The sequence below is a fragment of the Apis florea genome, unplaced genomic scaffold (assembly GCF_048593485.1).
Source record: "Apis florea isolate Af1SG1 unplaced genomic scaffold, ASM4859348v1 contig_3158_pilon, whole genome shotgun sequence".
NCBI classification, from domain to species: domain Eukaryota; kingdom Metazoa; phylum Arthropoda; class Insecta; order Hymenoptera; family Apidae; genus Apis; species Apis florea.
In genome coordinates this window covers 1,141,724-1,156,784 of record NW_028256713.1, presented here as the reverse complement: position 1 = coordinate 1,156,784, position 15,061 = coordinate 1,141,724, and the positions used below count along the sequence as shown (strand labels likewise).

The 15,061-nt window shown below is 32.9% G+C and overlaps 1 protein-coding gene across 2 annotated transcripts in view; it reads left to right on the top strand.

The window, feature by feature from the left end:
- The window catches only part of Glut4EF (Glucose transporter 4 enhancer factor), a 99,214-nt gene that overhangs the window by 71,622 nt on the left and 12,531 nt on the right, over window positions 1–15,061 (top strand). For both annotated transcript variants that reach the window (XM_086909548.1, XM_003690992.4), the window contains 2 exons: window positions 13,974–14,074; window positions 14,596–14,857. In XM_086909548.1, the coding sequence (XP_086765674.1) occupies window positions 13,974–14,074; window positions 14,596–14,857 (363 nt within the window). The remainder of the gene's footprint in view (window positions 1–13,973; window positions 14,075–14,595; window positions 14,858–15,061) is intronic.

Below are 15,061 nucleotides of genomic sequence, written 5' to 3'. Positions count from 1 at the left end.
TCAAAAGAAAAACACGTTTTTTTTCTCATTACAATATAAATCATTTGAATGTTTAATGAAATTGAAATCTTTATTCTTTTGTGCTTTATTCTTTCGTTAATATATATATATAATATATATATATATATTACTATTAAAGTAGATATCTTATTTAATTTTTTATTCTTTTTTTATTTAAACATCATAAATATTATTATTTTTCATTTTCAATGAATCACTTCCAATTAGTTAATTAATTATCTTAAAATGATAAAAAAATAATTCGTAACATTCTATTTTGTAACTAGTAAATTCACTAATATTATTAGTTCATAGATTATTGCGCAAGAGGACTCTAAGATCGCAAACAGAATCGAAAATTCACACTCTCGATCTATGTATTCTATGACTATGCACGCCATGCTAGTTGACTTCTCATTGTCGCGATCTTGAGATTGTTGAATGGAATGCGAATGTTGGAGACACAATGCGTGCAAGTTCTTGGGAAGGCCAACGTGCATATATTCATTAGAACATCTCCTTGAAAACTATAGCTTCATCGACCTTGTAAGGTTTGACTCGCCGGTTAATGAGCAAAAGAAATAAGGAGTGCCGTGGCATGCGTACATGTGTATACATCAAGTATTAGAAAATTAGTAATCAACCGGAAGGAACGAAAACATTGCAACGTGACGTTATTTTCTTTCGTGGAAATCATTTTAATTTCATTTTCGCGCGTGAAACTTCTAACTTTGCCTCTTTCTGCTCGATATAGTATTTTCTTTCGCCGGCTGATCAAACATTGGTTTGTACTACTGAAATTTTTTTTTATCAATGCGAATTATTTAATATTACATGCATGTTTAATATTAAAGAATGTTCACGAGAGGATCAAATTAAACGAGCAGGTACAATAAAAATAAGATATTATCTCATATTCATTCCGTTCATCAAAGCTTATGTTCATCTTCCTAATTTTTATTTATATATATATATATATATATATTTTTTTAAATGATATTTATCTTAAAGATTTTAAGATTTATTTAAGATTGAAAATCTTTAGCAAATTCTTAGATAAAATACTAGTATGCTTGATAATTGTTATCAATACGTTCAATCAGATGTATCTATCTTTATATTCGTAATCTTTTATTAACATCAAAATTACACATTACATAATCGATTGTATAAGAATTATGGTCTGTAATGAATTTTTTTGCTAATCAAGATAACTCGTATTTTATAATCAAACATCTATCTTTTCGGTAATTTCCATTGAAATGGATCTCAAGTTTTGGCATAGAATTTAAACATGCGAGCTAATTATTTCTTTAAATAAGAAATAAATCTTTTGAATGTTAAATAACTTCAAGCCTTATCTTTTTCATTTATCAGTCTATTATTATATTTTATTATTGTTAAAATTGTACTATTACTAAGCTATCTATAGCCATTATTATTTTCTATTTTTCTCATTTAAATGAAAAGCAAAGTCACTACTATTAATTTTAATTTTCATTTTTTAATTTTAATTTTATTATTCAATATGATTATTTTCTAATATTCCGTTATTGCCTTTAATATTGAATCTTTATTGAACAAATATAAGAGAAAGTGTTCACAAGCTATTATAAAATATGATCCTAAGAAATATGATCCATAAGAAAGTTAGGAAATTAGAAATAGCAAGAATTAGTAGTACACCTAGTATATTTCAAAAGCCCAAAAGTCGAGGCACAAGATTAGCATTCTTTCTGCGAACGTCTAACCGGTCCCTTTCTCGACTGGTAAAACTTCTACTTGTATGACAAACGATGTCACGTGCATGCAGGTGCATACGTAGTCAGACTGACAAAGAGTCGATCGAACTGAGAACTAAGAAGAGAAGAGAAAAGAGGATCGAGAAGGGGTCTCTTCTTCTCTTTTTCACTCTTTCACATCTTCCGTTTCGCAGGGGGGCCTCGTTAGACATTTTCTGTTTGGGTGTTGGAGAGGCGGAGGCGAGTCAAGGCCGTGTGCGGCACCATTGCGAATTTCAGCTGGTTACCGAACAGCTGGCCCATGGTGGGGATAAGATACGGTTCCGGCTCGAGTTGTCCTAGGTCCTGGCCTGCTGTTTTTTTTACGCGCGCGCCAAATATACGTATTGGCCCGGCACTGGATTTCCTTAACGAGAGATCATGATTCCCCAGCTCTGATGCATGTGTAATTAAAGTTTAGCGATAAGTTTAAATATATATTGCAAGGTTCGAATGTTAATACTGCCAATACTTGGTTATAAATTTTTTATGTATGCATTTATCAAAATGCAAATATTTGAATTTGAAGTTTCATGCATTATTTATTATTTTTAAATAGAGTTGGAAAGTTTCATGCGTTTCGTATCTAGTTGGACTTGACAACTTACTTTCTTTATCTCTGTTTTTTTTATCTTTCGTTTATTCTTTCTTTGGCGCGCCTAAAATGCGAAACGATCGCGCGCAGGCGTGTTATCGACCGTTCCTGTGGACTCTACCTTGACCTCAAACAGTAAAGGCAGTGGCGAGCAATTAAAGCTCTTAAGGGCCTTGGCTGGACGAATCGATCCGCCTCATTAACGCTACTACGATCGATCTTGACGGTGACGGTACTTCATCGTGCTTTGATTCTTAATCGTTTGTCGAGTGGTTCAATTTTTAAAGTCTTGAAGTCTAATAGTGTTTTGTGAAAAAAATATGAAGATTAAAAATTTTCCAAGGTTAACCTATTTTTTTTTGATTGAAGTTTATTAAAGGAATTTTTTTTATTTTCCATTCTTATTGTTCAATCAGTTTGTATCAGATTTTTAAAACTTAACGTATACTTCAAAATTAAAAAGCTTAATCAAACAAAATTTCTAACTTAAATTATTATGATTATCTAGAAGGCAACGATATTAAATGAGAAATTGAAAGTTTGCTGGTAGAATGTATAAAAAAAAAAAACTCGTCGTTCGAATTACTAAAGTTTTGGGGGAACTTCACTCTTGTTTTATGAGTGAAGTTTTTTTATTATATTGAAGATTTGGAAGCAAGTTCAGCGCTTGAGTTTGTTCTTTGAATGTTTAAGTGTCGTAAATTTTCTATCGAAAGAAAATGTATAAAATTTTCAGAAAAATTTATAGAATCATAAAACATGAGAATATAGTCCATGAGAATGGATGTTCATAATCGAGCAGCAATGCGTTAAGAGTTTTAGTATATACGTGGCGAGACATTTCCGTGAGATTTCGACCACATGCACAAAATGCGATAACGTTTGTATGAATAATACATCATGGCATGTTGTACTACATTAATTTTTATTTGGGATATTTTGTGGAATCATATATTCCCGTGAAGTTGTTAATTTAACATGAAAATTCAAAAACTTTTAAAAATTTCAAACTTTCATATTTACATTCAAATTACCAAATTACCAAAATTAGTTTCGAAATTTAAATGTTAAATTATAAAGTAAATTTCAATCCCAACTTTATTCTTAATTAAATTACGCTTTTGACAAAATTAAAATCACTCATCGTATCAAATTTCACGAAACATTTCCAGTATATCCCTTTCATCATAAACAGCTGACAACCATTAAAAAGAAATCAATTGGAGGTTAACGATCCGCTAAAAACTTTCTGAACAAGGAAAAAAAAAGAGTCTCTGTATGACGAAAATGTGTTGAACGCGATCTCGCGTGATCCCTCCCCCGATCATCACCAGTTTATTTTACATAAGCGTAGTTTCGACATCGATCGAATCGCATTCGTGCAACTTTCTCCGGTATCGATCTCGAGTCGGAAAGTCACATATCTATCAGGGACTTGTTCGTCCATAAAACTAGCTTATGAAAGAGGAATGCTCGCGCGAAAGGGGAAAGTACGACGACGACGTTCGTTCGTGGCGCGGGCAGAAATGCGTTTTCGCTTTTACTCGTTACCATCATCAGTTAACCTGCGTGAAATTTATCCACGGACTTTCGATCGTTTTGCATTTCCTGCTTGGCACGTGCGTTAACGCGTGACGTTTAAACTTGCGCGTAACGGCTCGTTAAATTATTCGCCACTCAATTGGATAAACTCATTTCTTTCTTACAAAAGATTATTAACATATTTTATATATTTTTAGCAATATAAAAATATGTCTTTCTCCGTTATTCGATAAAAAATATAATTTCTATTAAATTGAAAAATAATAAAAATTAACAGATATACAGAATAAATTTCATAATCTTTATGAATTATTAAAATAATAAGAATTATTCTATATTATTCCCTTGTTATTCTGTCGAATAATTCTAGGAGATCAAAACTGTTTTGGTTATTATTTATCATAAATTTCGTAATGATCATAATTCTATTTAAGAAAAAAAAAAAAAATTACGCCTTTAAAGTCAGTGAAATTTCATAGAAAGGTTGAACGTGCAATCAATCGTGCAAATGAGATATATACGAAATGAAAAAATACGGACGAATTTTTGTAGAAATTTGTAGAAAGAATTAATTTCGTGAAGTTAACTTCAGAAATCCCCAGGCGTAGTGATTTTCATCCAGTCAGAAAGGCGGTTTCCCCTGAGTAACTGTAAACTGGTCCTAAGACAGGCCGCGCCCAACGTGTTGCTCAACTTCGGTAAACCGAGGAGAACCGGTGTCTCAACAACGGCATGGCAAGGCCGTTGACAGCGGCGGGGAATCAATCATTGTCACGCTTGGCAAGCGAAATCCACAGCCATTGCGCTGCTTATTAGCTAGCTGATTGGTCGAGAAAGGACTAGAACCGCGCGAATTGATACGTTTGTTTATCATACTGGATCTTCCATTTTTTTTTTTTTTTTTCATCGTTTTTTCCTCGTTCACTTGTGTTTTAACTTTGAACGAAACGTAGAGAAGAAGATTACCAGCAGTCGGATCGTTGTTGAAACGTTTCTGTGTCGTCGAGGCATGCAGAAATCGAAAGCAGAATTGGTGATGGTAATGCACTTTTACTTGGGTGTGAGTGTAGAAAGAGAGTTTACTTGGAGGAACTTGTTAACGGTTGGCAATTGTTGAGGTTAGGTTGTATTTTAAAAGCTTTTATTCGAAATGGTGTTCGAGGTTAGGACAGAAGGATTTTTCTGGACTTATGTAAGACATCTAAATATTTACGTATTCTATTATTATTTATTTTCAATCTGATCGTTTTATCATTGGAATGGATTATTTTTAGAGAACTAAGAAACGAAGAAAAGATTCAAATATAGTATCGGCAAGAATAAAGAATTGTATTTTAGGAATAACAACGAATGTTAAAATTGAATGAGATGAATGGAAGATTCGATAACGTCGGATAATAGAATTCGTGAACAAAGTTAAAAAGAATTATCGATCTTGGTATTATATTTTTAAAAGAGCACTTCTTATTGATAGAATTAGAAAGTAACCCTGCCCTAGGGTAATATTATATCCTCGAACTGTATCCTTTCTCTCTGTTTTGTTTAAGCATTCTATGCGAGCCATTAATCAGCTGGCACTTAGATTATACCACCTGTTCATTTGCGAACATGACCTTGGTTCTTCGCTCGATTCTTTCACTATATTAAGACAGCAGTATATATATATATATATATTCTATTGATATGTCATTCTTTTAATTCTTTGCGTCATTTTAATAATTCTGTATGAAATTTTGTTTTTTTTTTTTTTAAATTTTTAATTTATATTTAATTTTTTCACAGTAAAAATGTATTCTCAAATACATTTATCTAAATAGAAATTCATAACAATCTTATCATCTTGATACACGTTCTTAAACGTGTAAATATCACTGTCCTCAAAATGAATTGAGAAAAATATTTGTTTTCACATTCAAGTGTAATAAAAAATAAAAGAGTACACGTAAGAGATTTTATTTTTGTTTGTTATATTCGTATATTATCTAATCTACATTCTATATAAATGATATTTCAAAAATAATCAAAATAAATTTATTTAAATTGTTGCCAAATAATGATCTTATCGTCTTATCCACGAGCCAAGAATATACAAATCATTTCTTGATTTTGTTTTGTTTGCAACTGATTAGTGTAAATATTAATATAAACTTAATTAAAGCATTGAACATTTATTCGAAAATAAATATATATATATATATATATAGATATATATGAGAGAGAGAGAGAGATAACTTGACATTGAACAAGTAGCATTCAACAGACAATCATTTAACCGAATTTTATTTTTGCAAATACAATTACGCACAATTTATCTCGTGCAAAACTGCAAAATAATCGAACTTGTTTTTCCCGCGAATTCTGAGAATCATGCGCAGATCTTTTGCAATTATAGAAACAGCTATGCGAATAATAGATTCACGAAGAACTGTGTACTAAAAGTGAAAAAAGTGACACGTGTGGAATATGATGGATCACGAGTAGAGGTTATATTAAAAATGACTGAGAAGAATTTATTTTTAAATTATAATTCTCTCTATCTCTTTATTTCAATTATTTTAATTATTCAATTTTAATAAAATTTTGTAATAATTTAAATTTAAATATCGTTGTATTTAAAATTATTTCCGCTTTAAAATTTAAAAGTACTAATACCGGTTTGCAAAATTTTATAACTGCGAGATTAGCATACGCGATGATAACATTTAGAAAACATCGATGAAAAGTGGGTCCTTGAACGAGGATCAAGGAACCAGACGAAAACTTGCAAATAAGTTGTACAAATATTCACAGACTCCGTCTGTAGTCTCGTTTGAAATTAGGCATATGGGTACAGACGTGTGAATCATCAGATGTAATAAATTTAAACGATTATAATCGATTTTAAAAAAGCGAAAAATAATGCTTCAAAGCTTCAAAATAACATTCGCAGTATTAAAAAGTATTAAAATTGCCTTGAATCAAAAATAGAAAGAGTAGAAAATGTGTAGTGGACGGTGTAGCAAGCGATGAAGTTAGAAACCAACTCAAGGACGCTAGCCTCGTTGCATCGAAAGAGGCCAGCCATACCATCGATCGAATTTCCTGATGCTTTTCTATCGAATCGAACGTAGTATACTATATATATTTTTCGCGACTTCAAATTGAATGTTGAACCTTCCTCGACCGATAACGACTAAACAGTCACGTATTATGTCCAGTTTGGCAATAACAAGTGAGCCTCTCGCGATAAGAGCGTGAATAAATATTTCTCTCGTTGCGGTAAGCCTCTCTGGCCTTGAAAAAAACGTTCCTATATGAACAATCGCTGGCGTGAGTTCGAGAAGCAGTGAACGGTAACAACTCGTCGGTTGTCAGGCCTGACAGCCGCCTTAAAAGCGTAACGTGTGCCCGTTTGCACGCTGCGATTCAATCCGTATGTTGACCGGCCAGAAAAATTCTCATACGTGACCAAGTAGATGCGTTCCAACGCTTATGTACACTTATACACGTTTGTGCACGATTCACGAGTTCACGGGTATCATCACTATCGTTAACGTTGCTTCACGTAGAGCAATTAAGAATAAGTTACGATGAGATTTGTCGACGAAAACTGTTTTCTACTCATAACGGTATCTACCAGTTTCGGCAGTTCTATCCATGATGGTGTTCTTTAACGAAACATTTATAATTGTCTGGAATGTGGTCACAAAAAACAAGATAGAAAGGAACAACCAAACAAGCAACCAATCGAGATTTCAGTGAGTTCACCAATCGCTGTTGATTTTGAATTCTTGAACATTTGCAGTTTAAACGGAATAATATTCGTTTCCGATAAAAAAATTTGAAAATATCTAAAATAGAATTAGAAAGTAAATTAGAAAATTGCTTTTCTATTATAAAAATTTATTGAATGCCATAATGAAAGAGTTAGTCATAATAAAATATAAATACACTATCGCTTTCTATAATATTTATATGCACAGAAAGTAAAAGAATATTTTTATTTATTAGTAATTTATGTATCATAAAATATATTAAATATTGTAGATGATAAAAATATATTTGATATATTTATCAATTTTTTGTTTCTTCTTTTTCATGTTTCTTGTAATTTTAATTTTATCACATAAATAATTATTCCAATTATTTTAATTGTATTATTGATAAAAATATAAAAATATATTCATTTATTTTCATTCGATTGAGAGTGAATAATTAAAATAATATAAAAATATATTGAGCCAAGCTAATTAGGACAATCATTGTGTAACAATCATTGTAATTAATCTCGTTGAAAAGTAGAATCTTGTTATGTTAATTTTCAGTATTCTCAAATATACCAAAAAAAAAAAAAACAAATACTATGGCCGATATATCGATAACATAAAGTAGCGTCGGCCATGATTAATCAGCCTCGCCTTGTTTTCGTCTCGAATTTAACGGTTCTGCGCGTGAAGAACAATATGCGTATATTTTTATTGCAATAGCACAAAGAAGGTAACCGACCAGATTTTACAATATAAATGGAATATACCTCGTGTCAAAGTCAAAGTCAACGATAAGACGATAAGTATGGAGGGAAATGACCGACAATTCGCGCGTCATGTCGCTTGCCTTTATCCTATCTCGTTATCATTTTTGTTCACTCGTTATCTTGATTGCTGCTGTTGGCTCGCGTTCATCTATCCAAATGACAAAGTGACACATTCGATTGAAAGACAACGCATATATTATGACTGATTTGTTGCTAGTTTGGTGTACTAGCGTCCTCTATCGTTTCATGTAGACGCTGGCAAAGACGCACGCCACTCGGAGACATAAACAACGCGATTGCGCATGCGCTACTCTTCCCTCCTTCACTCTTGCTCTTGAGTCTTTCACTCTTTTAATCCTACTTCTTCTGTATATTGTTCTCCTTTGCTCTTACGGCCAAGCAACTGCCGTTTCACAATGTTCTCGATGGTGGCGCTGACCTTCATAATGGCGACGATCACACCGGTAAATCGAGACTAATCGCACGTATATTTTTCGAATAAATTTTGTCATTAACGAAAGAATACAAAAGTTTAGTAAAAGAAAAATATATTCTGAAAAATTTATTTCATTTTTGAATCAATATCTATATATAATGTTTCTAATGACCAATTATAAACCGTAAACAGTTGAATATCCTGATGCATCGTGACTCACGGATGTTCAATGCTCTCCACCCTCCCTGCCTCTCGCGTGCTCGAAACGATTTTCTTTCTCTGTTTTCTGTGTCGTCGACCTCAGTTCTTGCTTGGAAATTGCGCCGAATCTGCTGTTCCAACGCGTTTCTATGCCCCATGCATTTTTTACCGCTCGAATTTCTACGCATTGCCGACGCCGAACAATGACACTTCAGACTAATTTCTTGCTCTTTGTATGCATCTATTATCTCCAGTATTGCTTCTGACATGCTTTAAAGTAAACAATAGTATGCTTTGACACGTGTGTATACATGTCATTCAATACAACGATGTTCAATACATACAAAATCGAACGTAGAAAGCACGAAGTTTTTTCAATAGTTTATTTTTATCATTTTAAAAAATGAAAAAATGAAAATGTAAAAAAAATCATTGCAGCATTGTAACTTCTTTGATGCATCATCTCATTATTTTCAAAATTTTTAAACGACAGTGAGCTTTATCATAGTTTCGTTGCACTTAATCTAAAACTTATTAATCTTAATGCACTCGGACTAGCGGAACTTCAGCCACGAGATACCCCATAACAAACCCATAGATTTTTCTCTCGTCACCCTGTATACTCCATGTTCGTGCGTAAAGCATTCGTGTGTTAAGAAGGGTCAACGTCCGACCCTCACCACACGCCACGGATCGACGCGCTAACACACAGAAGCCTGGTTTGTTTTGGTTTCCCGGGCATTACCCTTGCCTCCCCACTTCTTCACAACTGACTCCACTCTCTTTCTTTCTCTCTTTCTTACTTCGATCATATATAATCATCTCTTTCTTTCTTTTCTCGCGCGCGCGATACGTCCGACGCTCGTGGAAAGTATTGGCGTGCACAGTGACGACGCGATCCGAAAATGGGAATTGACATCGAATTAGCGTGATGTCAATGGAAATACACGATGCTAAATAATTTCATAAGATGAAAAAAAAATGAAAAAAGAGAAATTATAATACGATGCATTTTATATAAATTTGATATTAAAACGAATGAAATATCATCTCGATAGAAAATATAAATTCTAAATGTATATGTTTTAATAAAAAAAACGAGAAAGAAGCAATACCAAAGATACAATACTAAAGATCGAATATTTGAAAGAATTGAAAGGGAAATATATTGTTTTCAAGGCAGCAAACATGGAGAGTGTGACGAGAAAGCGAGAGCTACGTAGAAAGCAAGTTGCAAGTAGTTTGGGATCGATTTTCGTATCCCATGTCTCGCTTGTTACGTTCACCTCGAACGTAGAGAATGTCGATTCGCTACCACGATGTTGTTCTACATATATGCCATTCTATAATATACACATCAAATATTCTCATGATGGAAGTGAAACAAGCACATGGTTACACCGCGAGAAGAGACCTTGCTTGGAATTTTCATTCGTAGAGTACGTTCATTCGTGCTATATATATATATATATATATATATATATGATCGTATGCACAGTCTAATTATAAGCAATTTGAGGCACAGTGCGCCATGATATCAACGCCGGCAAACATGCACGCGTGACATTACTAGATAGATTCCAGAGGGCGTGCACGCTCGTGCGTGTGCATGATGAAGGGAACGAAGGGAAGGAGAGAAGATCGTCGCGTAAACGAGTCTACAGCCTAGGGTAGATGGCCCCGGCTCGGCATGGTCCCATCAGACCAGCCGTGTGCATCCCCATCTTGCCTATCTATACTACCGGCAACATCGTATCACGCGCGCGATGCACCCACGGACGACTCTAGCGCACTCGGCAACCCTGTCGACTCGCTTACTCATCCCTGCCAACTGAAGACTGCGCAACGATACAACCGCACTGAAGAAAATCATCCTCTCTCCGTCTGTGAAGATTTACATCTCTCTTTCTTCCATTCTCATTGCTCCTTTTAGAGGATCTCGCCAATGGGACGGACTGTGACCAATTACATTGCTCGTATTGTGCATCGTGTCGCATACAACCTGTTAACAGAGCTTCGTATATATATATATATATGTAAAATATATATGTATAAAACATAATTGCTAGCACATATGTACTATTGTATACTTCATATTCGAATTCATATTTATTTTTTTGTAGAAACGAAACTGGTCGTACGATTATGCGATCAAAGGATATTTTAGAAAGTCTGTTTTCATCCTATTCATTGATTTATATTTGTGGTTATGATGATACATGTATACCAACATAAGCAATCTCTATCCACAATTATTAACGAACATAACTGAAAGTCAATGTGAATAAGAGGGGAAAGGATCAGCTTTGACTTTTTCGATACGAAGCAAGGCAAGGCAAAGCAAGGCAAAGCAAGGCAAAGCAAAGCAAAGCAAAGCAAAGCAAAGCAAAGCAAAGCAAAGGGAGAGCATTGCTTGCCAACCGGCATAGAAGGTCTGTGACCTCGGTAATGCTTATGTACGCCTGTATATGCGCCTGGCCGCGTGTACCGTTTCAGAGGTGATGTCACGATCAGAAAGGTCCTTGAAGTAGCGAGAACAGCTTTCTGACCGATTCTTTTCTTGTTTTGCGGAAGTTTAAAAATCCAAGAGATATCTGTACAAATGTTTTCTGACTCGTTTGATGGATAGAAAAGATTCGCGTCATCTGAGTCTCTGAGTATAAATATTTGTAATTGATGTCAATTTCTACAAAACTTTCAAAATTTCAGGATTCTAAAAAATAACTCTAGAACATTATAATTTTAGAATTTTAAAACAATTTTTCTGTCTTTGTAACTTTACAACTGTAAAAACTTTCTTTTTCTCAAGAACTTTAAAACTCTTAAAGCTTAGAAACAAATAATTAAAAAATAAAATTATGAGATGGTACAATTTGTTAATTCTGAAATATCTGAATTTAGAATTTTAAAATTTCTAAATAATGTTAATTTTTAAATTCTTATCGAAAGAAAAATAAAATACTACTTTCTAAAATTTTTCTTCCTATTTTACAATTTAGATCTGAAATTTATGGATCAGCAATAGTGACCTGACAGCGAAAAACTCGTTTTGACCACCATGTTCTTCAAAAGTGTCGCCTCTTACGGTGTCCTTCGCTTTTAACCTTTCGTGATTCGAGTGTGCTTTCGAAAGAAGTATATTATCAGATACGAATTGCGTCGAAATTTTTAACCAATCGAATTCTTTCCCTTTTTTTTCCAACAGTTGTTGGACATTCTCATGGATCTTTTATTATAAAAGTCAAGTAGTTCTTAAGTTGCAATTATGCAAGATAAATCAAATTTTATTGCTCCATTAGTTTTTATCAATTAGGATATAATCTTTGATCATAGTTTCAAAAAATTATTTATTTGTTTTATTTCATCCTTAAATTAGAAAGTTTAAAAAATTTATCAATGAAATTTTAATAAATTTTTAAGTTGTTTCAATAAATAATTTATCTTTTGAACAATAATATTGTTCCAATCTGGTATTTCTAACGTATGCTTTATCAAATGGATATAGGAATCGATAGATTCAGCGAAACGTAGCTTTAGACTGTCTTCTATCATTATCTTCTTTATTATTTATTGGAGTTAAGTTAGAGTTCCTGCTATTCCTGTGTAAAATAAGTTAGAATTAGAGTATTTATTGAGTTTGAATAAAAAGATACATGTGTATGAAGATGTGTTATATAGATTACGTTATATATATAGAATAATTGTTATAAAATTTTAAATCAAAAAAAAAAAATGATTTGAAGTTTTATATTTATCAGACATTTTTTTAAAAGTAGTTGTTTATAGTACCTATAAATCATTTAATTATTATATTTATAAAATATTTTCAAAGCACTTGTATTTTTAAATATAAAATTCAGATCGGTCAATATTTCACTTGAATATACGATACACATATTTTTCATATTAGAAACTTATAAATTCTTAATTTTTTTTTTTTAACATATTTTATTCATCAATTTTCATATTTTTTATACGATATTTTTTTAACGAGTTACCAAAAAATTCCAAATTTTGTTCACCAAATATAAATGTCAAATCCAACAGTTGCAGAATAGCTTTAAACTTTTCTATTTTCAATTTCTTTTTAACTTAATCCAAAATCCTTCTCCCACCGCATATATAACTCTTCATGTGTCAGGTTTCTTTCATTATTAATAATTCGATTCTTTTTAAAAGTATAATAATAAGTGTTTCATATTTGAAGGACAGACCGTGTTGAAACGGTTAAAAGCACGATCGTAGCACGACCGCGTGGCTCGACGGAGAAGTATCGTTCTCGGATCAATAGCACGTGATCGTGCCGGCACCACTGTGCCGGCCGATATAAACAAAGAAACGTGGCTGCGCACAACGATACGCGGCGGCTGCTGCGCATCGATTTTCCCCTTGTACCATGGGGCTTTCCGCGATATAGTTACGTACGATTCACGCTACGATGCTTGTCGGCGGACCGTGAGATATCGTTAGAGGACGTCTAAAATCCTTCATGAGATATTTTCGGCACTTTGATAATGTTTGAAAATACAGTCGCCATGTCTTCAAAACAATCGGAACACTTTATGAAAAATAAATGCCAAGAAAGCCTACGATTTATAGGTTATACATTAGTGCAATAAGTACATACAAATATAAACTTGTAGATTATATAGAGTTGGAGTCTATAATCGTGATTAAAGATATAAAAATAACTATTCGATGAAAATAATATTTGAAAAATGTTGTAAATAAGGTTTCCCTGTGTAACAAATTATTAATTGATATAATATGTAAAGTTGCACAATATAAAATTTTGTATAAATATTATCCATTGATATATTTGTAACATAAAATTCTTTTAAACTCAAATTATATAATATATTATATGTATTCATATTATTAACGCAAGATTTGTTCTGATTTTAGGCTAATGCAGCGGTAGTATTTAAATGTACTTGGCCAGGTTGTTTAGAAATCAAAGCGACCGTGCCGCTTATCGAGGAGCACGTGCGTCAATCACACTTGGGGTAAGTCTTAAATATATAGTAAGACGCAACAAGTCTCATGAAAATCCGACAATATTTTATCGCATCTGTTGCACGAACTCGTGCACGTGTTTTTTAATTTTCAATTTCACTATCAATTTGATTCGAGTACTTGATATTATAAAATACGTAAAGAGCATAGTTTATTATTATAACTAATTAATTAGATTTTTTTCATATAAATAAGATAATATTTTTTTTTTTATGAGAAATAACGAATTCAATGAATTAATTGAAAAATACATTAATCCATTCCAAATTTGATCTTTTACGCGTTTATATACGAATTTTCTTGTATATCATTTCTCGACTCGAAATTTCGCAATATTCATCGTGCCATATTATTCTTCAAATTCTTTGATGTTCAAGTATTAACCTTGAATCATGCGATAAGATAAGTTCCACTAACTAACTGGCTGGATATCGTGAACATCGAATAGATCGCCTACACATTTTGCATGCATTCAGACACGCATTTAACGAGGATCGCGCACGTTTTTCAGACCTAAAAAAACGAATGGTTACGATAACGAAGAGGACGATGACATCTCCGATCACGAGGAAGAGTTCTATTATCAGGAGGTGGCAGTCGATCATATGAGCTCTCCACCAACTATGTCGCATAGGGACATGGCCAGACCTCCGCACGAGGATCCGGAGTATCAGAAACAGCTTCGTTTGGAAACCACTTCTGCTACTAACAATGCAGAAAACATGATGATGAGCATCAGAGAACGAACCACATTCGCCACTTCGCAATCACCGGTACATTGATATATATATATATGCATTATGCACATTACATATAGATTTGACTCTATATAACTTTTAGAAGAAACTGAAATTCATTTTATTCTTGATCGAATTAAAAAAAAAAAAATCATAATCGTCATAATCTCCTACTAACTATCTAAATATAATAATTTTTAACCTAACCTCTAAATGAAATCTGACATTTCGTTTTTCGTG